Source organism: Diuraphis noxia, unplaced genomic scaffold (genome assembly GCF_037042655.1).
Source record: "Diuraphis noxia isolate RWA-SAM2 unplaced genomic scaffold, SU_Dnox_SAM2 contig0003, whole genome shotgun sequence".
Lineage (NCBI taxonomy): Eukaryota > Metazoa > Arthropoda > Insecta > Hemiptera > Aphididae > Diuraphis > Diuraphis noxia.
The window spans coordinates 69,384,187-69,409,557 of NW_028301713.1; the positions used below are offsets into that span (position 1 = coordinate 69,384,187).

Below are 25,371 nucleotides of genomic sequence, written 5' to 3' on the forward strand. Positions count from 1 at the left end.
CGGGGGTGGAGGGGGGCGGCTCGAAATTGTCCAAAATCCGAAATTCTCGTCGACCACCGGCCGGATTTTTTCGTTTACGTCTATTTTTACGCACTGTCTGACTTTCGATACCCCCCGATAGTACCTATGTCTACTTTATCATAATATAATATGTAACACATACAATATCGATATCAACATCCATCGTATTACTTCTAATAGGTAATAATATCATCGTTAAAATTATTTTTTTCGACCATCGCCCTCATAATGTTATATTATGTATATACTTTGTAAATGATATTTTAGTATGTGTATGCGTGCATTTCGAGCTTATAGATTTTATTACCGGGGAGATTGAATGCATTATACGATCGAAACATTACATACAAATCGAAATAATGTATACCGAAATCGGTTTAAATCTAAATTAGATCTATTGAAGTGAAAACATTGGATCGTTTTCTGGAAATTTGAAGAATTTTTGTAATCAAAATAAAATTTTTTCGAAGGATCTATGAATACATTAAGAACGATTAACTGAAGCCCAATACAAATGAAACATACCTATATTACGCTATGTTTGGTGACTGTGTGCCACATTGAATTTATTGTTACTATATATTATGGCTCCAATTTAAATAAAAACACTTTTTAAAACAAAATATTCACAATTTAAATCTAAAGAAATTTAAGAATACTTAGGTACTTAAGTAATGCGCTTAATAGGGAAATACCTAACATGAAGTGAAAAACTGCCAAAACTATAGATATTTCAGTTTTTTAGGAAAAAATCAAACAGTTAATTGATTTAATGGACAAAATGTGTACATCATATTACATATATGGTGGCAACAAGCGATTGAATTATTCAAAAAATATGCTCTAAATTTAAATACATGTATAATATTTATATTTATTAGTGAGCCAAAATCAAAATCAAACTCACATCTTTACACTTTACACACATATCATAGTCTATATTGTTTTTACAACGAAGACAATTTGTGCAATAATATGCAGCTGCAATTATACCAGCAAAATATATATTTCAAAAATCAATAATATTACAATTCAGTTATAGTTGATTTGAACTAACTTTTAGAGGGTTTCTTGTTGTTTAAAATCGTATTAAATTTGTCAACTATATACTAACAATCAATTATGAAAATAAATAGGTCATATTTAAATTAAAAATATCTCGATATTTACTTGATTGATAAAATAGTATTTTAGAGAGGGAAAGGGTGATTGTTAGTTCCTTTAATAAATGCATATTATACAAGAGAAATTACATTATATTATTGCCATCAAACTATCAAAGTCTAATTAAAATAATATAGATAGCGATGTGCAAATAAAAAAATGTACAATATTTTTGTATCTAGGTAACTGATTAAATTATAATATGCATAGTAATGATAGACTTATATAGATTTATTATAATATTATGCATTAAATTATGTAATAAGTAAATACAATGCCTCTATAAAATAGTAATAAAACTTCATATAAAAAAAAATTGACGTCAACAACGATCGTATATAACAATATTATGGCAGGTTAACTTAGTACCTATCTATGTAAGCATTATAAAGTTAAAATAATTTATAAAATGTTATAGATATTAAAATACAACATTTAATAAATATAATATTTTAAAATTGATATTCTCTTAAAAAAAATTGTTTTATAGAAGAATTTATATTGGCTAATTACTCAAATGTATTGTTATATATGCTTATTTAAATATTTAAATAGTGTAATCAACTTGGATTTATAAATTTATTTTTAACTTATAAATCCATCTTGAGTGTACCTAACATTATTAACTTGTTATAAATTTACTGTATTTATTATAAGCTACTTAATTATTTTGTTTGAAATTTTATATGAAACACAATAAGGGTTATAATACTCATAATTAATGTTTATCGCATTGTCTAATAAAAATTAAACATTCATGGCGATCTTAGAAATATGAAAAAAAAATCTTAATATAGCAAGTATGCGTAGATACTTTGTAGGTAAACGTTAATAACAATTATTATATCTAACATATTCCTTGATTTAAAAATATCATCATACTTAAATCAAGTACATATATGTCTCCTTTTATTTGTATTATTGTTCTAGTAGAATGTACCTATATATACATATATTTGTATACAGTATAGGTACATACGTATTACGTACGTACACAATCGTTAACCAACTGTAAAGGCAGTGGTCCAAATTCTATAGATAGGTTTATTTTTCGATTGACTAGTAATACGTTGAATCTTGAAAGTGAAAGTTTAAGGTGTAGTTAGAATAATTCCCTATTTATAATATATGGAACAAATTTGCAGGGCCTCAAATGTTGTTGTTTATTATCTACTAATATTTTATCAAAAATGTATGTGATTATTTGTAAATTTTTTTATATGTATACATGTACACTTTATCAACTTTAATTATAAATTTATATTATTATATTTAATTTTATATAGGTAATTTGCATGGGCGAAAAACATACGAGATAGGACATAAATACTCGTATTTATTTATTGATAAATTATAAAGGAAACAATTATGAATTAAGTAATTACAAATTCTCAATACTTATATCTATTAAAATCTGTATACATTTAAAAAAAATTGCTGCACATATTTATAACTATGCGTTTGTCGTAAGTACCTAATATAAAAGTTATTCAACGACGTGAATAATCAATATTATACTATAATACTATAAACAGTATTTTTGAATCTGTGACAAAGTTTTTTTTCCCTCATCATTACTATAAAAGTCTAGTAAATTATGACTGTTGCAATTCACAACAGACCTATTTAAGACTTCGAGACACGGAGTCGTAGTGGGAGAGGCTACACGTGGTACTATGCCAAAAAAACGTTTTGATCCATTTTATTATTACTAACTATTCGGCCAGTTTACTTATTCAGTTATGGCGTGATCCAGCGAAATTCGTTACAGTATTCGTCTATTTTATCTAACCACACTAGAACACGTCCGAATGTCCGATCCAACCTATATAACACTTCTCGAGTTTTAGTGCTTTTGAGTTGAACCTACGAACAACGATTTTGTTCTGATCCGATGTGTTGCGAAAAGGTTTTTTTACAAATTAAAATAACTGCAAAACAAAACGGTCTGAGATAAACTCAACTGCTGTTCATATATTATATATATAGGTATATAAAATATTTTGAATTTTCAGTTTGATTTTGATTTAAACGTATTGTTTAATTTAATTTATTTGGATAAAAAAAAATGATAATAATATACCTACCTACTTTAAATTTAAATATACCTAGTAAAGTCGTTTTTATTTTTCAATTTGGTAAAATATGATATTTGTGTGTCGTAAATTATTAGGAGATTAAAATTCCGGTTGTATAAAGTAACCAGTAACTAATAAATATCCCTCTAATATTTTTCTTTTTTACCAACTATATCTATAAAAAATCATAGAGTATTGTCTTCCCAGCGAAAAAGATCAATATGTTTATTATGTTAGCTGTGGAATTATTAAAATATTGTGAATTTAAGTCACTTATTTTATTAAATCTTAATTTACCATTCTACATTTAATAGACAATATGTACACGAGGGATATCAATAAGATGTCGGTGTCCTATTGGCTATTCTTAAGACTAGAGTTTCGTATTTGCTTGAAACAGGTGGCATATTACATACGTCACATTACATATTATACAGCCCCCCACTTGGCCAGAATTTCCACAGAGACATAATATTGTAATAATAATTACCTACTCTAACATTTGTTTGAAGTGTAAATCATTATTTTTTGCGTCGTGCTCTCGTCGAAAATTGACATTTTAGAATATATGTATAAAATATTGGATAATACACTGGTAAGCACTTTCTACTTTGAGAATTTAAATTTACATCATCAGCCATAAAATTCAAATTAAACTAACGCACAAAATAATGAGTGTTAAATTTAAAATAGATAATATTTTCTTATTAATAATTTAACCAATTTAACCTGGTTTAACTAGGTAAATTATCTACAAATTATAAAAACATATTTTTTCTTTACAGAATAGGTACAAAAAAAATAATTAATCGTACCAACAGCTTAACATATTAATACCTTTGGGAATAGTAAAAATTATCTTAAATTTTCAAAAATGATGAAACATATTCTGTTATACTATAACATTTATAACGATAACTAACCAAAGATCTAAGTAAATAGGTTTTACATAGCTTAAATATACAACAACATTTTATATAACATTCCTAATTAAATTATAGTAGATTTTTGAAATTCCCTTGAAAAAAATATTTAAACAGAGACAGAGTATTTTTTTGTTTCGTTTAGGAATTATTTAGGGTTTTTTTTTGCTATTATATCTCAGTGTACACTGAAAATTTAGTTCTTTCTTTTAATCTATTAATTCGTTTAATGGTTTTTAAGATTTTAAATGTTTTATTTTTTAAATACAATTTTGTGTGATTAAATTTATTACGTTTACAAATTTCTATTACTTACATAATATTACAAGTTGGTATACACAAATACAATATTATCAAATCCATATTTATAAATTAAATTAATAAAATAAAAAAAAATTGCCTAATAATATTATGTACCTATACATATTTTCATTTCAGTCAATACGCATTTAATAAAATTTAACTTTGCAGGCATTGAAAAGAAACAAGTGTATCTATCCACTTGTTTCTTTTTATAAATTTAGGTTAAATGTATAATTAAATTGAATAAGAATAATTATTTTATTGCACGTTTTCATAAACTTAATAATATTGCTACCTATACTAAATTCAATATTGTACCCAATGTTTATCTTAGTTTCAGAATTAAAACAACGTTAAAAAAACACCGCAGTATTAGGCGATGGACCTAACCTATGAATGTACCTACCTAATTTGTAAAATATTAAAAACTATTTTTAGCTTTTACTTATATAATGGTAATTTCCAATTCTACTATTTGCTGCCACTAACACAACTAATCAAATATTAATTATATAATATATTATAAAACGAAACTCAAAATGGTTTAGATTTAAATTTCAAAATGTTTGTAAGAACAAACTGTTTAAAAAAATTATATATGGTATAGGTATTAAATATTATACACACAAATGTAAAGCACTTAGCTATTTATTCATTTTATATTTTACCATAAAATAAATTGTGTTTATTATTAAATGCTTGGTAAAAATTACGCATTTTAAAAAAACGCACTAATAAGAGAAGATTCGGTGCAACTATTAATATTAAAATTAAATTATTCTTATACTACATATTATCATAATGCGCTGTTTGTCATTGACTAGTAATTATTAATAAGTATATTTTAAAATGTCTTCTATCAATTATAAACTATAATTATTTATTATATTTGCTAATTTTATGAATTTCAATTATTATCATTATTTTTAAGTGTTTTACAGACCTTTCAAAAAATAAGGATAATATTATGACTCATATCTTACACATATTTTTAATAATTATTGACTATTTTTTTTGTTCAATTATTTGATATTGAAATAAATTATTAACGTGGTAAACAAAAACTAAATAAAAACGACGTCACTATGTCTAGTCATAGGTCAGCTTGACATGCGTCACCCACGCAGTAAATTAATTTCTTAATGAACGCTATTCTAGTTATAAAAATGTATCAACTTGTAAAATATCTAATAGAAATATTTAAGCTTATGAAAAATTGTTTCAACATTGGATGTTGGCTTGTTTCCATAAAAAAATCCGTAAAAACTACCATTTAAAACTTTAAGTTTGTAATGAAAAAATGTCACATCGCGTTATTTTATGTTTTATGTAAGTGAATATTACCAAGTACGTAACTAATGGTAATAATTTCTTTGGTAATCGCGGAAACAAAAACGTGTACAAACTTACACATTATCTGTAATATAAAAGCCAAACCGTTCCACACGAGATATATTATCTCAAAAACAAAAATAGCTGCAAGCCTGCAAACAGCAAACACTACAATAGCTCCATTCGTAAATCCTTCAAGGATACATAGGATACACATCTAATATAACACTGCCGATGAGTACCAGAGTACGTTCAGTACTCTGTGTAATTTGTACATAAGTACTTTAGTATTAATTACATTAACATACATAATTATACATTTATACTATACATCTCATATACCTAATTAATGTACAAAATCGATGATCATATATAGGTACTAAATTGTATATAATAATATGTAATATGTGAATCATAGTATCATGTACTTATAATATTATATATGATGGTAAAGCGAGATTTATTTTAGTTCTAAAAAACCATAACTATACCTATATATCTGCACTTAAAATCAGTTAAGGTCATATAGGAAGAAATCCATAGAAATTTCTGGGGGGGGCTAAATTAACTAAAAAAAAAACTATATTCAAATAAAATCACATGGAACCTGACAACAATTTTCGGGGGGGGGGGAGGGTAGGTTAGGTTAGGTAACTTAACCTACAATATTTGGAGAGCTAAGCCCCCCCCCCCATTTCCACCTATGGTTAAGGTGCAAATTAAATTAATTTCAAATAATTTTTGAGAATTAATAATAACTCGTGCATCCATTGAAACCAGTCATATGTTTAATGGCACACGATAATAATATGGCCTAGTAGATGTTAAAATAAATCTAACAACAATATAAAATTATTCATTACTAGCAGTAGCTTTGGAAATAGTTCAAGTTGTTTAATTTGAAAAAGTGAAACAAAATCGGCAATTAAGAAAATATTCATAAATTTGTTAATAGCTATTTTTCAAAATGTATCAAATACCTATTGCAAAAAAAAAAAAAAATTAAAAATATGCTCTTCGTAATACAATCAGTATTCCATCTTTATCTAAGCACTTAACATAAAACGTATTTATTTCCTATTTGACTATATCTGTGCGATAGCATAAAACAAATAATATGAAAATGTTTCACAAATCTTCTGCCCTTGTAATGTATTGGTATTAACGTGTTAAGACTTAAGTGTATATATCGAATATGTACTCGAATAGTTGGATGAGGTGCCTATTACGTATTATACACATATTGTTAATGTTTTTTTGTTCGACATTTGCAAATTTGTGTACTTTATTCGCGTGTCGACATACGGATTTTTGGTGAGGGCGTTCTAGAGACACGCGATGAGCGTTTACAACGAATATTTATGATGATAATAATAATATGTATAAAGAAAAAAACGTTTATCTCTACACACTCGTAATAATAATGCGAACACCATAATTGGACCGCTTCGAAGGATTAAAATAGCACAAGCTATATAACACGCGTATGCACATAATATCATACTTTTCCCGATATAATTTCCACTTTCCGTTTTTGCAATAACCGTTTAACGCGAAACATAATATGGGTTAAATTAATATTTTAGACGAACATATTAATTATTTAGTCGTCAATACTCGCGTAAATCGTAATAAGTGACGTTCTCCGTAGTTGTTGCTGTATTTACATAGATATACGTACATACCTAATATATACGATATAGAACCTAATATTATTTGGTGATTTTTGAGCATTTTTCTATGTATGCAACCCCTATTTTTTTTCTTTAGATAAAAGCACATGTTCTAAGAATATCTAAAGATCATCTTTTCAAATTTCTGATATCTTGTGTACCTACTGTGACAATTTTTAAAATATCAAAAAACTGTAAATATCAAAGTAGCTCGGAAAAATCCAAATCCAGTCTAAAAAATAGTGGTTCCTATTTAAGACATTTTTATTTTATTGTGCGTGTGCCGATAAAAATAGTTAAACATTTAAATTTATCAAAAACAGATGTATTTATATGTTGTGTATAGGCAGTTAAAAAACTCTGAATCAAACTCCTTGAGATGCGTTCGAAATATTTCCAGTTACGTTTAAAATTGAACACGCGGTATATTATTAGACGTAGTAGGTAAGTACCTAATTTTTAATGTTGGATTAATTTAGAAATTATTTTTATTGGTAGATCAATAGTAATAACTATGACATGATCATGTCATCGAAGTCTCCAAATCTACTTAAGTACTTAACTCATTACCATAGAACTATCATATCTTAATTCTTTAGTAGTTATATATATATATATATATGTATATTGTTATACTACACGTTCGAATATTTTGATATATTATAATAATTTAAATTTAAAATATACCATAAACGACGAACAATGATTCAGATGGGAAGAAGAAGAAACGATGTTCAGTGTTCACAGCCAATCTATTTCTAAAAATATTTCATTATTCATTTTTATTACCTACTGGCTTCTGTATTCTGTTGTATATAATATATTGGCATTGATTATAAATACAATAGTATACTAATACTACGAGTAATACCAATACGCAGTATGTTAAACTATTTTTTGCGAAATACATCGCCGTTCATCGTTTTAATTTGTATCATACATCGTTGTTTTCAACTCTCAAGTTACTTAACGATATTATAGGTGTGCGACATGAGGTATTGTGTATAAGATCCAAGTAAAACAAAAATATTAAAAAATTGAAAATTTGTCTAAATATACCTATAAAACATCGCCATAATACCATAGCGAGTGAGTGAAAATGTTTATTAATATTTAAATACTCAAATAAATAAGTAGGTAAATATAATATGTAATTCCTTATATAGACTAATCTTATTGTTATAATTGTTATTTATTGTTCTATTAAAAATGTAATCACCTATTAATATTTAAATATTAAAATGTAACTATATACTTAATAATATACTCTTGTAATGTAATTGAGCTCTGCCCGTAATGTTTGATATAAATAAATAAATATGCTAATACATAAAAATGACAAGTTGGTATTACAATCAAGACTGAGTAGTCAAACAAAATATCATCAGTCGCAGCTCGTCACAATCTGATGCTCATTTTCAAGCTTTATTTGTAAATTATAATATTTATTAATCATATTATAGTTTATGACGTATAAATAGTGAAAAACGGTGATTGGAGAATTACGAAGACAAAATGTTTTGTAGTTAATTATTACGTATTCCGGCAATAGTCCGTGCCATAACCCATTATAGGTACATATAGACGTAGTACGTCGTGTTCATGCCGATTTATTATTAGGTAACCTATAAATTAAAAATAATTTGATTTCTAGCGTTAAAAAATACTTATATGGTTAGATGGAACGACGTTGGCAAAATGTCACGAAACTTGTCTTTGAGCATGACGAGTATATTTACACTTTTTATAATATTTAATAATATGTTAAACATTATATTTATATGTATATGATATAATAAATATTTCTTTACTTATGTATAAAAAAATAGGTATTTATTTGCATGATGTTTTGAGTGAAAATGATAATAGATTTTTCAGACGAACATAATATTTTATTTCGTACCTAGGTATAAACTATTATACCTAATTAACATTTTAAGACATTTTAAGAGGAGAAACACACGCATAGTCCGTATAAGTAGAATACCTATTTGGAAACGTTACTGAGTTCTAAAAGATTACAATTTTGGATTGCTGGATTCTAGGATTCTACATTCTTACCCTAAGTAGTGAGTCCCTAAACAATGTTATTATGGTCAACTGTTGCAAGAAAAATAAAATAAAAATAAATAGTAGTCAATAGGTATGAACACTAAATAATAAAAAAAAATTTAGCACCGTAGAGCCATCTAGTATATTATACAACAGGATACATTTCCACAACACTAACAAAAATAATATGCCGATAATTACCTAATATAGCAAACTTTAAATTTCCATATAATGACAGTAATAATAATAATAAATTGAACGACAAGCATTGAATAAGTATGTTTAATTATTAATTAAATTAATGACAACTGCATCGGTTAAGGACTCTTATACTTTTCACATATTTATACAGACAAGGATACAGCAGTAGTTTTTTTTTGAAGTGTTTCTGACATACAAGGTCATTGAACTTATTAATATAATAGAACATTTTAACATGAAGTTGTTAAGCGTAAATTAATTACAGCAGTAGAAGGGGCTAACCCACTATTCTTCTATAATTTATCTTAATATTAGTTACTTCACCAAAAGGTAAATGCATAATTAATAAGTTCTCTAACAGTACCAGTAATACTTAAATAGTTATCATTTTTAAAGGTATTTAAATATAATGCATAACTGGATTTAACTATATGAGGCAGCTTAAGCCTCAGCCATTTATCTCTAATAGTAATTTTTAATAAAATGTATTAATTTCTTTAAACTAAGTTTAGCAAAATAACCAAATATAATAAATTTTTGATGGGCTTAATATTTGTTTTGTATAGAATAGGCATTGATAAAAAAATCCTATTTAGTATTCTATGTTAAACAAAGTTATAATTTTGATTTATAGCCCACGCCTTTTTTATTTCTAGATCGGACTATGTATTTGTATATTTAAAATTATATTATATTATTATAAAAAACATGAATATTAATTTAAATTGATCAAGATAACATTTAATTTAAATAAAATTATAAAAATCAATTTATTTTTTCTAGCAAATTATGGAAGAAATCAAGTAATGAGGAAGTAGGTATACAATTTGTTAATATTATCTAGTAAATGTATTTTAAAAAAAAATTGTTTTAAGAGAAAAAACATTTAAAATTATTAAATTTGAAGTTAGTTTAAAGATTAAGATAAATAGTAATAATGATAATAATAATAATAATAACAAAGATCCCGTAACAATAGTTAACTTATAATTCTAAGCATGCAATATTTAATAACACTTTATTTGTAATTAGTAAGCCTATCAATTGTGTGTAAATTATATAAAATGTAATCATTAACTCATATATTTATATATATATTTAAATTTTATATAAACAAATTTTCCACCTAATAATACAGAAGATTAATAGTTAAGTTTAAAAAAAAAAAAATGTTTTTTCACTCATATGATATAAGAATATTTAATTGTTCAACATTTTGGAATAGAAAGTATGATTAATTGAATAAACCTAATATTAAACTATTTATTAATCAATTTTTTTTTATTCTTTTTAACTTTTCTAGGTGATTCTTTTTCTAATTTAAACTCTTGTTTTATATCTGTGTTCATAACCGAATTGATATCATATTTATTTGATAGTCTTTTAGTAATTTTTGACATTAATTCTGATCTTCTTCTTGTTGCATCTTCTATAGTATCAACTGGAAGTAAAACATTGTTACTTAATTTGTCTTTCTTTATTCGATTACACATAATTAATGTCCCAGCTAAAGGAACCACGTCTAAAACAAAAAAAATTATAAAATTATATATTAGCTAAATATTATAGGATAGATGAACTTTAATTTGAAGTTTCTATTTTAAATTTAATGAAATAAAAAAAAATATTTAATTGTGCAGCCTGATATTTTGCATAAAATCATAATTTCAATAACAGTGATGATAATAAAGGGTGCAACAATTATCCAATACAAATTCTTCATATAAATATTTTACTTACTCAATGATAAATCTTTTGTTTTTTCACAAGGAGTCACAATAGTAATATTTGTTTTTTCTTGACATCTGTAAGGTATTAAATCAACTTTATCAGACATTGTGTTTTTAATTTCCAATTTTTTGATATCATTGAAACTGATTGATTGTGAAAGTAGATTGTTAATATCTATCTGTAACATAACACCAATAATAGTTATTGACTGATTAACATTAAAAACAGAATAAATCACATTTGTATTAAAAGGATCAATTGTAGACAGTCATCTTAGCCAAAACATACTAATCTTTATGAACATAATACTGATTGATTTAGTAATGTGAAAATAAACTTTAAAACTAATTTGAAGTTATTATTGTGTCTAATTGTGATCAGTTAGTCCCCTTTTTCCAATTTCATCCCCTTAATAACTATAAATTTAGTTTGAATATTTTAAAATTCAGGAATTTTCAAACGTTGATTATTCAGAATTCTTAAAATGTGAACTGACCGATTTTAAGTAAATATTATAACAAACTCAGATTAGTAATCTGAAATATTGTCGATGAAAGAATGGATAATAAATGCATTCAAATGAGCATATTATATTGTTTACCATTCATGCACGCAACACTGAGAAGGTGACTTGTTCAAGCACACACGGGAGCGCTCCTTTATTTTTTTCACACAGTCATACATACTAATTACGATGCATAGATTTACAAGATCTACCTAAAAAGTGGATCATTGATGTAGTTGGGATATGAAAAGTTCTTTATGATATATTATCATAACCAATTATATAATATATATAGTAGCATATCTACTATCTAGGGAGTTGGATTAAAGGGTTGTCAAACTCCTCCTTTCTCTAAAAATTGTTAAATATTAACAAAATGTTAATTAATATACCATTTTAATATAAAATGATAAAAACACATTTTTATTAACCCCCCTCCCACAAAAAAAATTCTGGATACACCACTGATTATTCTTAGTTAAAACTTAATATTACTTATTAAAGATATACAAATACAAGATGTAAATTATAAAATAAATGGAAATAGTATAATTGAAAATATATTTTCATTGTTTATTTCAATATTTTCAGTTATATAATGATTTAAAAATGAAAATACAAAATAGCTTTAATAATGTAAAATGTTTACTTACATCATCAGGGCATTGGAATGTCCAAACTTCACAGTCATTATTTAGATCTTCAGAAAACAATACTCCATTATTTCTATTCAGTTGAGATGTATCTAATCTTATGAACTGCAAAAAAAAATGTTATAAATACAAATAGCCAATAACTTATAGTGAATTTTGCAAGAAAAGATAACAAGATAACATGTATTATTGGGGGTATAATTATTGTAATTTATTAGTCATTGGTTCATTATTATTATATCAAATTAGTTTAAATTTTATTATTACAGTTTTTGTTTATAATTTGTGCATGTTAAGAGGACATAACACTAGCATTTGTTGTCTCTGTCTGCTAAGTGCAAAGACATAGGTAGCAAATTCAAATGTAGGAAAAAAAGCCATAGAAAAAAAAGTCAAATTACAATAATTAAATATATAACAATTAAAATTAAGGTACAATTTTAAATTTGTTTACACATTATTTGTCATATTGTATATAATTATTAATTCACATGCAGCTAAGGTTATATGTTATTATTTATTATTCATAGTAATAAATATATTTTAGATTCTAAATAGCATTGAATGTATTGATTTTATTAAACAAAAGATATACATAAATTAATTTATTTCAAGATAGTATGCAGTTCATACTGCAACATGTACATTTAAAAAAGAATCACCTTGTAAAAAGTATATACATTATACTTATACATATCTAGGGTGTAAGATATAAATCAAATTGATTTCAAGATAATATCTACAAAATATTATGTTATTTTTATATATGAATACGGACAATACAGTATGATCAACTGTGTTAAAAATTTTAAATTAATTAACATATAACCTGTGTATTAATAATTTTATGTATAAATATATATATATATATATGTATGTATACAATATGACCAATGTTTAAAAATGTTGAATAATACTTTAGATTTAATGTTTTTATATATTATTTAATTGTAATTATTTTTATTTTTATTGTTATATATTTAATTATTGTAATTTTACTTTTATTTTTCCCATGGATTTTTTTCTTGGCTTTTTTTCTGACTACTAGCAAATTCATACTCAGCAGATCATGTGCAGGCATATAGATTTGTTTGTTTAAAAATTAGTTTCTATTTTGACCTAGGTATATCATCAATCTATTGTGAAACATGATTTTAAGAACATTATCTGTATTTGTATGTTGGTTTTTTAAGACAGTTTAAATTTTTTTGTTATTTTTATATACATAATATTGCAAAAATTAAAAATACTCATAAATCCCTTTAAAACTGAATAATTGTATGGTTAGTTATTCAGATTATGTTCTCATCATCAAGTTTCATATATAATATTAGTTCAATGTTAAGCATACATTTGGACTTATAAAATAGGAACAATAAATTACAGTGTTATGTCCTCTTAACTAGTCATGATCGTAATGAGCGCAAAATATTGAAACTTATTCCCATTTTTTCTTTAATTATGTACTTATTTATTCAAATTCTGATCATAGGAAATTTAACTAGGTATACTTGCCTATGTCAAAACCTAACTATATTAAAAATACCTATGTACCTATACCAAGATTTACCAAGCATGCTCATTGCTTATTCCAATTTTTCCTATACTAATTAATGGGTAGGTACCCAAATTTTGATTTTTGGAATTTTTAAATATTTTCAAATTTTTCAAATGGTTTTTAGTAGAAAATAAGGTTGTCATTTGAAAAACAGAAGTTAGAATCACCATTGATTATAGAATAGATCTCTATTCTATAATCAATGGTATCACCATAGGACATTACTCAAATAGTATAAAAATTCTTAAGAATCAGATTTTGAATAACTGTACTATTTAAGGAAAAAGGTGGCAAGCATGCTTGGTCAATACACCCCTTAAACCATTAAAGAATTTATGAGTGTCTTGAATAAAAATAACATATTTTGTGTGTAGATAAATAACAAAACATCTTGAAATTAAATAAATTTTTGCATTACATTACGATTGTAAGTCGGTACCTATACACAGTGAGGATTATTTTTTAATGAAAAATAAAGTTAAATACCTACCTAGTTACTTTTTCATTAATTCAAAAACTTCAATATTTAGTATTTTGTTGAGTTGAAATGTATGTTTAAGGTTGTATAAACACAGTTTTTCATTTAAAATATATATAAATTATAAATCTTAGATTTAAAATCTATGTTTGTAAGTGCAGTTATGAGTTATTAAATTTATTATTATAATAATTAATATCTATTAATCCATTACTATTTTATAAGTTGTATAAAAATGTAAGAGTATGATAAGTACTAGACTAAATATTACATTTAATTTATTAACTTTTCTTAATGATTTAATATAAAATATGAAATAGGTAGGTGTTATATTTAGTCTATAGTAAGTAATAATAATAGATAGGTACCCAAAACAATTTTTACAAAACATAAAATGGTAATTTATATAGGTTCTAAGAACTGAATTATTAAATACCTACCAACATAAAATTTAATAATCGACTTGATAGGTACTAGTATGGATTTTAATTTAGTAACATCAAAACGTCTATAAGAAGCATCCTAGTTAAGACCGATATGTAGGTATATAAATAGCAATATTCTGTACTTATTACAGAATGTTTTCTTGCAGTATTATTGCAACTCAATTTGTAATATTTATGTGAATTCTAATACAATTCTTTAACTTGTGAAACAAGGTCCATTTATCAAACCAATTTACTACCTACTACTTATAGATTCCAGTCACCACGATTACTAGACAAGTAAAATTAATAAATTTGGACTATCACCTCGGCAGGCTTGTTGGTGAAAGATTGATCATCATCTATGTCTGAATCGTCGGTGATTTTTTTTATGCCGTATGCCTCGGAAGTGGTCATGGAAAGTTCACTACACGTGTCATCAGATTTGAACCTCTTTTGTTTACGTTTAGACTCAACGGAGGACGAAGCTTTGCGTTTGAGGCTGTGCACCTTGATCTTGGTCAACGAGCTGATGATGGAAGCGTCGTCCATCGTCGCAGTAGTGTTAATTAAGCTTCAGTATCGCTTATAAAATAGGATGATCGGAGACTCAACTATAAACACGTGACTCTGTTAGTATACTTTATACTGAAAAAAGTGGTAAGGTGGTATTGAATATTGACGGCGGACCATACATTAAAAAAACATTAAAATAAAAAATAGATTACAATTTATAATCATAAATAGTAAACCTTATGGTAAATGAAATCTAATTAATCATTGCAAACTCAATGTTTTAATTTTAAACTCATGGGGAACATAACAGGTAATATTATCACAAAGTAAATACAATATGACGTATAAATGTATATAATATCTGTTGAAAAAGATCTGATAACACCGGTTCATATTTATCATCTATGGCACGATGTTGATAAGTTGATAAGACGCGGGAACAGCTGCTGCTGCTGCTGCGTCACGGTGGCCGACGGTTTTCCGTTACGAAATCCCCACCTGAAAAATACCGGCGTCGGTTATGGGGCGGAGGTGCAACGGGTGTTCGCCTGCTGCCGAGATTGCACACGAAATAATATCATTTCCGAGATACGGAATCGTACCTCACTTTACAACTGTCGGCCACCAAAATCGCCTAAGCAGTTAAACGGACAACGGTCCAAATTACGACTACCACGCCGTGAGTCGTCATCATCTGGTCAGTTATTAACTAATATTATTGCTATTACTATTGTTATTATAATTCAATTTTTTCGTTTTCCCGCGACGGCAACACACGTATATTAAATTCCTCCATTACCGCTGCGCATAATTTTCACGTCCTATGCACTAATTATTTGATAACTCGCGAAATTGAAATAAAAAATTTCATCTTACCTATCTACGGACATCTTCTTAGACTATCGCCTTTCAAGTTCTGGGCCTCATATTAATTTGTGCGTGATTAGCATAAACCGAACTCTTTTTTTTGACCCAGTCGACAACTGACAGATCACACCGTCGATTCATAAGTGAGTAATGTGTATATTCTTTCAACGCGTTTTGGCGGCAAAACTGTGTAGTGTAAGCGGGGACGAATTCGTTAAGCGACATTCACTATGAAATCATTAAATTGGCGACTGACATTTTTCTAAACATTTTACCCAGAACTAAATCCATAAGTATCTGAAAACAAAATCTCCTATTTTTGTTGATTTATCTAGCACTCATCTATTAGTTTGTACTGTCTGTAATTGTTATGTACCTATACCATAGGTTATATTTTATTTTAGGTCATGTGCCTATTTTAAAACGTCCAGCAACTGTTGAATTATAAGTGCTTTTAATCATTTTTGTGTTTCTTAATCTTTATAGACTAATTCATTTAAAAAGAGCATCATATTTTTGTGTCATCTACTTGGTATTTGGTCAATTGTACCTGAAGAATAGGACATTTTAAAATAACACTTGACGAGAAACCAAATATTTTACATGCTAAAATAATGTATTTGTATTTCAACTAATAAAATAATACTAAGAATAATATCAGTTTTGTAAAGTGAAATGAACTTTTAAATCAAGATTTTATTTTTATTATCATATTTAAATCCTAATCACAACCTTCAAGCAAATTTGTTCATTCATTTATCAAAACTTAAGGATGAAATTTTAGGTATATATTTTTCAATTTTTGTGTCTTGACGCCTAATTATACTCTTTCAAATTAATAAATGGAAAATATTGATCTTAAATTTGAATGAAAATATTATATTGAAACATTTAAAATTTTAATTCTCAAGGCATTAAAATAAGTTAATAATTTTGAATATTTTAGAACATTTTAAACATAAAGCTCTTGATACGTTATTGTAGAAAATTATTTGTACACAAATGACAGTTGTCTGCTGTTCCTCAATACCAACTTCATATCATTCAGTTTAAATTGCCTTTGATTTGATAATACCTAGTTTCAGTGGCGCACACTGGTGAGGGGGGGGGGTCAGGGGTGTCGACTGACACCCCTCAGAGAGTTGGTGGGTGACTGGGTGAGTGTGACTGGTTCTGGGTGAATTTGGATGTTATTTTGATAAATATTTGTTTAATTTAATATTAATTGTATAAAGAGTATAAACTCAGATTTTACTTGTGGGGTGGGTGGGTACCGCGAGATATATATTTTCGACACTTGTGAAAAATCTACTGTGCACCACTGCCTAGTTTGTTTCAGTTATCTACTATTATTTAAATTCCCTAATATAATCTTTGACATCTTCATACCCGCTGTTGTGGTACCTACCTACTTTTTTGAAACCAAAAGTCTAAAAGAATATAGGTAATAGATATTTAATTGTAATATTTATCATTTTATAAGGTTATTTGAATTGCTACAAATATTTTATTCGTATAAAATACCATTGATGGTTTTAAACTTAAATTAAATAACCTTTTAAATAATATGTCATGTGCTTACACAATATATATAAGTATTTGCATGGTACTTAGATCATAATTAAGTGCTGTATTTTAAATTGTTAATATTCACTAATTACCTAATAGTTAAATAAATAGGTTATCACATGTAAAAATGGTGTCCATACTTGAAGTTATAATCACTTTTTTTGATATTCCTCCTCTATAGTTATGTGAAAAACAAATCCCATGAACATCATAAGTTTACAACATACCTATATGGTTATGATTATTTACATTCAATTTTACAATTGCAACACATTACAGGGTGTAACAGGTCTGTTTGACCAATAATGATGGAATCTATGTATCACATGGTTATGTCAAATAATGATGAAATATATGTATTTATTATTGATTACCTACCTTTTAAGGATTAAAAATTACTGATTGACAAGAAATCAATTTGAATTTTTGCGAACTTTGAAAATTATTATAAAATCAATGATGTAACCAAATTAAATGTTATAAACGCCAACACTGTTTTTAAATACTTATTTATGAAATAGCTGTCTTGAATTTTAAGAAAAAATTTTAATTAGTGCAGAGCTCCAGAAATCATTACAAAAGAAAAAAATAAAAAAAAAGTTATGGAATTAGTCAAAAAGACTTGTCACACCCTGTACAATATAATAATTTCTACCTATAATATATTATTTAAATAGAAAAATAGTAATAAATTGTTATAGCTAAACATTAAACATTTCTATTGCATTATTAAGAATATAGCTTTTACCAAAAGACTTAATCTGTAACTCAAAATGAATAATTTGTGTACTTATCTAATATTACCTAATATTATTTACTAAAACTTATTGTTGTATAACCTTTATTTTTAGATTTTTCCTGTTAGAATGGCTGGTAAAAAAAAGGGAACAGTTAAAGCAGTAGCAAAGAACATAACAAAAACTGTTTCTGAACATGCTGATGTTCCAAATAATTCAACTGTAATAAAAGAGTGCGTATAATAATTATACTTATTTTGAACTGATTATTATAGTTGATTGTTGATTTAATTATATCTTAAATTTTGGTTTTCTTAAAAGTATAAATATTTTTAAGGTACCTATTTGTTACTATAAGTCTTGCATCATTGAAACAATCATATAAAATTATTTTATTTTTCAATGTATTTATAATACATTTGTAATGTTTCTAAATATATCTCATAGATTATTTTCAATCTACTCTTTTTGTTGTACAGAAACATTTTTTACCATTTGTTTTTTGTTATATATGATAAATGATTGTGATATGAGCATTTCAGTATTTTATCACGTTGAGTAATAAATATTTATTTTATATATTTTCACTTTATTTGATACCCCATGGATTAGATGTTTATTGTGTTGAAGTATTTATTTTTTTTTCCAGGTGATTATTAAAATACAAAAATTAATTTATAAAATGTTACATCATTAAAATTATTAATTTATTTGAAATTAATCTCATTTTAAATTATTTTTGTAGAGAACCAGAAGAAGTAAACGGTTTGACTGATATAGATGAACTTGCAGAACCTGACGTGATATCAAAAACCAATGGGTGATTAATAACTGATTAAATCTTAATTTTTAATGTTTCTAAACTATTTATTTATAGTAAACAAGCTGTTAAAATGAAGAAAGGAAAAGGCCAAAAAAATAATATTGAAGTTGAAGTTTCTAATGATAAACTGATTACAGTAAAATCTAAACGTAATAATCAATCAAATGGAAATGAGAAGAAACAATCTACAAGTAAGTAGTTTTATAAATAATTAAAAATTTTAATGAATATTATTAGTTAAATGTTGGTATGATAGGTGCCAATCCAAAAAAAATTGTTGAGACTAATGGCAATGCTCGTACTAAACGTAAACAAGAGTCCGAAAACCAGCAACCGACAAGTTCAAAAAGTTAGTATAAGTTTTTAACTTTTATAACAATTTAGTAATTTAAAAATGTATTTTAGGATCAAAAAGGGAATCGCTTGAAGAACAAGCAACTGAAATTAAGAGTAAAAAGACTGAAAAAATATTAGATAAAATTGGTAAACTAAATTTTTTAAATTTGTTGACTTTTATATAGCATAAGTAATTATGTATTTTTTTCTAGCCGTTGATAACCGAATTGAAACATCTGGTATTATGATGATCAAAGGACGAGATATAGTAGTAGCCGGATTATTTGGTTTAGGCCCTGACCGTGAACAACTTACAAATCTTACTGAATTGAAAAATTACAAATTCAAACTTATTGCTGCTGGAAGTATGCATGTTCTAGGTGTTACTGAGGATGGAAAAGTAATTTGCCGTCATTAAGTACCTATCTCTTGTCGTTAAATTAATCAATTTATTGTTCATTAAAGCTCTTGTCATGGGGTTGTAATGATGAAGGCGCATTGGGCCGAGATACTTCAGTTGAAGATAGTGAAACTAGACCTGGAATTGTACAGATTCCTGAAGAAGATGCAGAAATATATAGTATATCTGCTGGAGGTTCTCATTCTGCAATACTTCTTAGTAATGGAAATGTGTATAGTTGGGGCACATTTAGAGTAAGTCAAATATAATAAATGCAATTTTAACAGAATATTCATTAATATAACTCAATGGAGAGTAGGACAAAAATGGTGATATGGGATTCCAACCTAACGGAGAAAAACAACTGAAGCCTAAATTAATCATGAGCCATGTAAAGAAAATTGCATCTGGTATAAATCATCTAGTCATGTTGTCTAAAAACAAAGTGTATACTATGGGATGTGGAGATGAAGGTCAACTCGGTAGAATATGCCAAAGGCATTCCAATAGAGATTCACGGGTTGGCAAAAGTGAGTATTTAAAAAAGATTATTAAATAATTTTACCATAATGTGCTAATTATTTATTTTTTAATGACATAATTTTTTTTTACAGAACTTCTGTTAAATCCTCAACTTTTAAATTTACGTAAAAAAGTTGATGATATTTGGGCTAACTATGATACAACATTTTTACGTTTATCAGACTCTTCTATTTACTCTTTTGGTCTAAATGCTCATGGCCAATTAGGTGTTGAAAATGATGATAAATGTGTGTACTTTCCACAAATATCTGAATCATTAAGTCGTCTCAAAATCAAGTCTATATCAGCTGGAACACAGCATGTTACTTTACTAGATGAACAAGGTTTGTCTAATTCATAAATAAGTTATACTAATTTGGTTATTTCTAGTCTGCAATTTAACTTACCTATTATATGAGTGATTTATATGATCCAAATGTGCTTTTATCAATTACTATTTTAATGAATTAACTTCTTTCTTCATATTTACGGTTAAAATTTGTGCAAGTCACAGTGTGTATGGTTGAAGAGATAAGGCTGACGCTAGGGGCATGTCAGCATTTGGTGTCTTTATATTTCCCTTGATATAGTTTAACCAATTTCATATTATTCATATTGTAGCCAAATTATTCAAAGTAGATTGCATAACTTGCTTGGTCTAGTGGTGCGCAAACTTTTTTGTTCCTTCCCTCCCCCCTCCAAATGTACTTATTTTGATGATGTCTATTATTACAATAATTTTGCATTTGGTGTTAAATTTTATTATCTATTTATGCCAAATTGTTGACGATGAACCCTTATTAAAATTTCTTGGAACACAATTGGTTTAGTACTATAAGTTTTTCTTTAGAGTTCTGTTAGAAAAAAAAATTATTAAAATCAAATTTGTAGATTTCATGTTAGGTAATTTTTGAATATTTTTTATAAAATGAAGAGCCGTATCTAATGCTATAATAAGAGTAAATGATGTCAAAAACATGTTTCTGAGTTTATGAAAATTGTATTCAAACCATTATATACAGACAATTTACATCTATTTCTGAGCTTTGAAATTTTTAAATAAAACATTTTACATGACAAATAAAAACTAAATGCTTCTTTATAAATGTAGATATTATTATGCTGTTATTCTAGTTTGGATTATTTTCTAAATAATGGTTTATTTGTTATAATTATTAAATTTTTGTTCATTGTGATTATATAGGTGCAGTATATGTATTAGGTGATTATAAGGATGGTCGTTTGGGTATGGATATAGCAGAAAACCAAAAAGTTCCCAAAGTGTTATCATCATTGCCTCAGATTAAACTCGCAACTTGTGGTTCAGATAACAGTTTTGTAGTTACTGAAAATAGTAAGTAAATTCTACTGAACTTGAATATACAAATCATTTTGTTCTCAATGCTAATCATTTATTATTGATGTTAAATACAATTAATTTTTTTCAGATAAATTGATGGCTTGGGGTATTGGTTTTGAAGAAAAGGATGATTCTGATGTTATTTATTATATACCAACAGATATCGATACAGCCAATAAAATAGAACAGAAGACAATAGTTCAGGCGACTTCTTCGGATTCAGCAGTATTTTTGCTATTACAAGATTAGCATTTCAACATTCAATATTTCTTATTATTATTATTTTTTTTTTCTAAATAATTTGTATTTTTGTTCTCGGTAAAGAAATTTTCTTTGATATCCATACTTTTAATATCAATTTTTATGCATTTAAAGAGTTAACTTGAACAAAAACATTTATTAATTCCTAAACAGTTTTAATTTTTTTGACAGGATAAACATACTTTAAATAAATGTAATGCGTTTTATTTTTTATTCTAAAACTCGGTACACTTGCACACATGTATTGTATACATGAATTTTATGTATTTGATTTGTCTATCAATTATTTGAAATATTATACTTTTACTTATTTCTTTTTATTCATTTATTATTATTATTATTTTTTACATTATTAATTTATTACATTTTGGACATATACATGTTAAGTGGGATTTATCCAATAATTTAGGATAATATTTTTTATTTTTAGTTAATTACAATTTTTCCTGTACAATATTATATTGTTTTAATTTTTTAAATATCATCTGGTTTTTTATCAATTAGGCTCAGTCTTATGATGAAATCACATAAACGTATTTGTACTTGGATACGACTAGCATCATCTGTGACATCAAATCCAGGTACACCAGCCATATGTAATGTATTCTGTTGCTCTCGTCGCTATCAATAAAATAATATTTCAATTAATCAAATACAAAACAATAATAATATATTTCATAATTTTCTATAAGAAAATACTGAAAATATATTAAGTGCATGATAAAAGTATGCTTATTTTATTTGTAAACAAAATTATATATGAAATATTGATAAGTAATTATTTGAAGTTTAATATAAGCAAATAAATTAATCTAGAATAACAACTTTTTACAATCTAAAAACCATACAAGGTTCATAACTAAGGTTGCCACCTTTGAAAGATGATAGACCCATAGACAAAATAGACTGATAAGCAAAAAAAAAAGGTAAATAAAATTATACTATATTATATACCTCTGCGTATAACAGATAAAAATTTAAATATTATTAATAAGAGGTACCTATAAAAATTTGAAAAAAAAATTAATCTAATCACATATTTTATTAGATGTTGAAAAGTATAAAATATGTTTTTAAGTTAATCGTACTTAAATTTTTTTTTTAATTTTCAATATTTGAACTAATTTTACGATAACCCGAAGCATAATTCACTGAACCCAAAGTCCTTAGATTTATTTGTAAAACCGGAGTATCCGGGTGAAACCCGGAGAGGTGGCAACCCTATTCGTAACATGTTGAAAATATTAATTAAAATTTGGAGGTTATTATTCGAAAAATAATAAAATAAATGCTCTGAAGGTGCACTCAAAGGCATTAGGGTGTACTTGACTAATGAATATCACTAGTTCATAACAATATTAATTGACTGATTAAGTGATGATAATTATAATAGAGAAGGTTGATATGTTAAATTTCTAAAACATTTCCATCAAAATTAAATTGTGAGATTTATGATAAATTTATATTAAATTATAATTATGATCGACAAGTCTAAACAATTTACCAACTGCTCTAAACATCATTAGGCCTCATGTAATGTAATTAAAAATTTTAATCATGATACTTAATACCCATGATTTTTACACCAAATAATACCATTGGTATTCTTTATGTGGGCTTATGTTTATCACATTAATTTTGTTTAACAAGGTTCAATTGCATATTAACATTTTTGATAATAATACCTTTTCATCAAGTTCAGTCACTATCTTCTTATCAAACTCTCTCAAGTTTCTTCTGTGCTCTGCTTGCAGTTTCAGCCTCATCTCTGTCTTGCCCGGCTCGACCATATCTGACTTCAGTAGTTTTTGTATGACAACTTAAACAGAACTGTTACTCAATATGCATTACTTTTACAAAAGCTCACTAAAAATTGTGTAGCCATAGGTGGTTGGTCACGACTGATTGCTAAGGTCTACACATTGCGGTGTACCTCTGGAGCAATCACATACTCACCGGAATGTTTGTTGATCATTTCTAACCGTTTTTGAAACATTTGTTTCTCTGTAACGTGCTGAATATCGGTCAGTTCTTTTACAATTGAATACAGCGTTTTGTCCAATAGACATTCAGTGAGTTCACAGAGGAGCTCGTTGGGTATGCGCTGCTGGTACTTTCTGGAACGAGAACGTCCATTTAGTGATGACAATTGCTAACAGCAGTGGTTGAATTGGAAAAAAAATAAAGGTAGACTAAATGAAGTTTAACAATTAATCAAATTAATTTAATAGTAACCGTATTCCTTGATGAATATAATAAAGGAGTACGCTATAATTTGAAGAAAAATGAAGAATAGCTCAGCCCCTCTGCGTCCTCCCCCAAATAACCACTGGATAACAGCTAACCAACGTGTCGCGATCATCTACCGATTTACCTGGGTAACTCTTTGACCATTTTCTGTAACTGTTCGTTGAGGAAATAGAGTCTGGACTGGGTCTCGTTTTGGTTGTCTGAAGTCGCCATGCTGAACATGGGTCGTGTTTCGTTGAAAAAAATTCGAATTCGAATTCCAGTCGTTGGCAGTTTGGCACTCCGTAGCCGTAGCGAAATAATATAATATTTATTGTTTTGATTAACAATAATAATTTATTGTTATCAATATTTTTGTTGATAACGCTTCCTAGATAACTAACTGGGACGGACTACTAGCAGTAGTTGTAGTGTCGCTCACTGGCGTCACAGAGTGTTGTAGAGAGCGCCAATATTCTATTCTATGATTTCCATAACCGCAACGATACGATACGGAAGAGCAACGGGCGACTATCCATACTCGGGACCCATGGGACGACACCAGGTGGCCGGGCCTAGCGCTGATCACAATTCGCAACCGCGGCGGCCACACGGACTACGCATTAGGCCCTGGTTCCTATTCGGAGTTGTCAG

General features: G+C 26.8%; 3 protein-coding genes across 4 annotated transcripts; 1 reads left to right on the top strand and 2 right to left on the bottom strand.

The window, feature by feature from the left end:
- Nucleotides 1-9,814: 9,814 nt before the first annotated feature.
- LOC107162589 (uncharacterized) lies at nt 9,815-15,939 on the bottom strand. The gene is made up of 4 exons (XM_015509552.2): nt 15,425-15,939; nt 12,637-12,741; nt 11,488-11,656; nt 9,815-11,269 (listed from the first exon to the last, which is right to left on the bottom strand). The coding sequence occupies exons 1-4, from the start codon at nt 15,647-15,649 to the stop codon at nt 11,007-11,009; spliced, it is 762 nt and encodes a 253-aa protein (XP_015365038.1). The 5' UTR covers nt 15,650-15,939; the 3' UTR covers nt 9,815-11,006.
- Nucleotides 15,940-16,152: 213 nt separating this feature from the next.
- Nucleotides 16,153-22,808, top strand: LOC107162606 (Regulator of chromosome condensation 1). Of its 2 annotated transcripts, none has more exons than XM_015509580.2 (12): nt 16,153-16,310; nt 18,901-19,019; nt 19,532-19,606; nt 19,664-19,800; nt 19,866-19,958; nt 20,015-20,092; nt 20,158-20,345; nt 20,411-20,599; nt 20,665-20,875; nt 20,960-21,211; nt 22,072-22,221; nt 22,316-22,808. In XM_015509580.2, exons 2-12 carry the CDS (start codon nt 18,916-18,918, stop codon nt 22,474-22,476), a joined length of 1,638 nt encoding a protein of 545 aa, XP_015365066.2. In that variant the 5' UTR covers nt 16,153-16,310; nt 18,901-18,915; the 3' UTR covers nt 22,477-22,808. The 2 variants fall into 2 exon arrangements, with proteins under 2 accessions (XP_015365066.2, XP_015365067.2); XM_015509581.2 differs by having other exon boundaries at nt 16,192-16,623.
- An 84-nt stretch (nt 22,809-22,892) lies between these two features.
- gdl (gonadal protein gdl) lies at nt 22,893-25,102 on the bottom strand. Its single transcript, XM_015509582.2, has 4 exons — nt 24,863-25,102; nt 24,445-24,605; nt 24,174-24,307; nt 22,893-23,109 (listed from the first exon to the last, which is right to left on the bottom strand). The coding sequence occupies exons 1-4, from the start codon at nt 24,958-24,960 to the stop codon at nt 22,963-22,965; spliced, it is 540 nt and encodes a 179-aa protein (XP_015365068.2). The 5' UTR covers nt 24,961-25,102; the 3' UTR covers nt 22,893-22,962.
- Between the last annotated feature and the right edge of the window lie 269 nt (nt 25,103-25,371).

Excerpts from the sequence above, each read along its gene's own strand:
- LOC107162589 (XM_015509552.2), bottom strand. The coding sequence starts at position 15,649 with ATGGACGACGCTTCCATCATCAGCTCGTTGACCAAGATCAAGGTGCAC. Across the intron at positions 11,657-12,636 it reads CATTCCAATGCCCTGATGAT|ATAGATATTAACAATCTACT; the intron begins GTAAGTAAACAT and ends GTTATGTTACAG. Across the intron at positions 11,270-11,487 it reads AACAAAAGATTTATCATTGA|ACGTGGTTCCTTTAGCTGGG; the intron begins GTAAGTAAAATA and ends TTTTTGTTTTAG.
- LOC107162606 (XM_015509580.2), top strand. The coding sequence starts at position 18,916 with ATGGCTGGTAAAAAAAAGGGAACAGTTAAAGCAGTAGCAAAGAACATA. Across the intron at positions 19,959-20,014 it reads GCAACCGACAAGTTCAAAAA|GATCAAAAAGGGAATCGCTT; the intron begins GTTAGTATAAGT and ends AATGTATTTTAG. Across the intron at positions 20,346-20,410 it reads GTGTTACTGAGGATGGAAAA|CTCTTGTCATGGGGTTGTAA; the intron begins GTAATTTGCCGT and ends TGTTCATTAAAG.
- gdl (XM_015509582.2), bottom strand. The coding sequence starts at position 24,960 with ATGTTCAGCATGGCGACTTCAGACAACCAAAACGAGACCCAGTCCAGA. Across the intron at positions 24,308-24,444 it reads AATGATCAACAAACATTCCG|TTGTCATACAAAAACTACTG; the intron begins GTGAGTATGTGA and ends GTTCTGTTTAAG. Across the intron at positions 23,110-24,173 it reads TGACTGAACTTGATGAAAAG|CGACGAGAGCAACAGAATAC; the intron begins GTATTATTATCA and ends TTTTATTGATAG.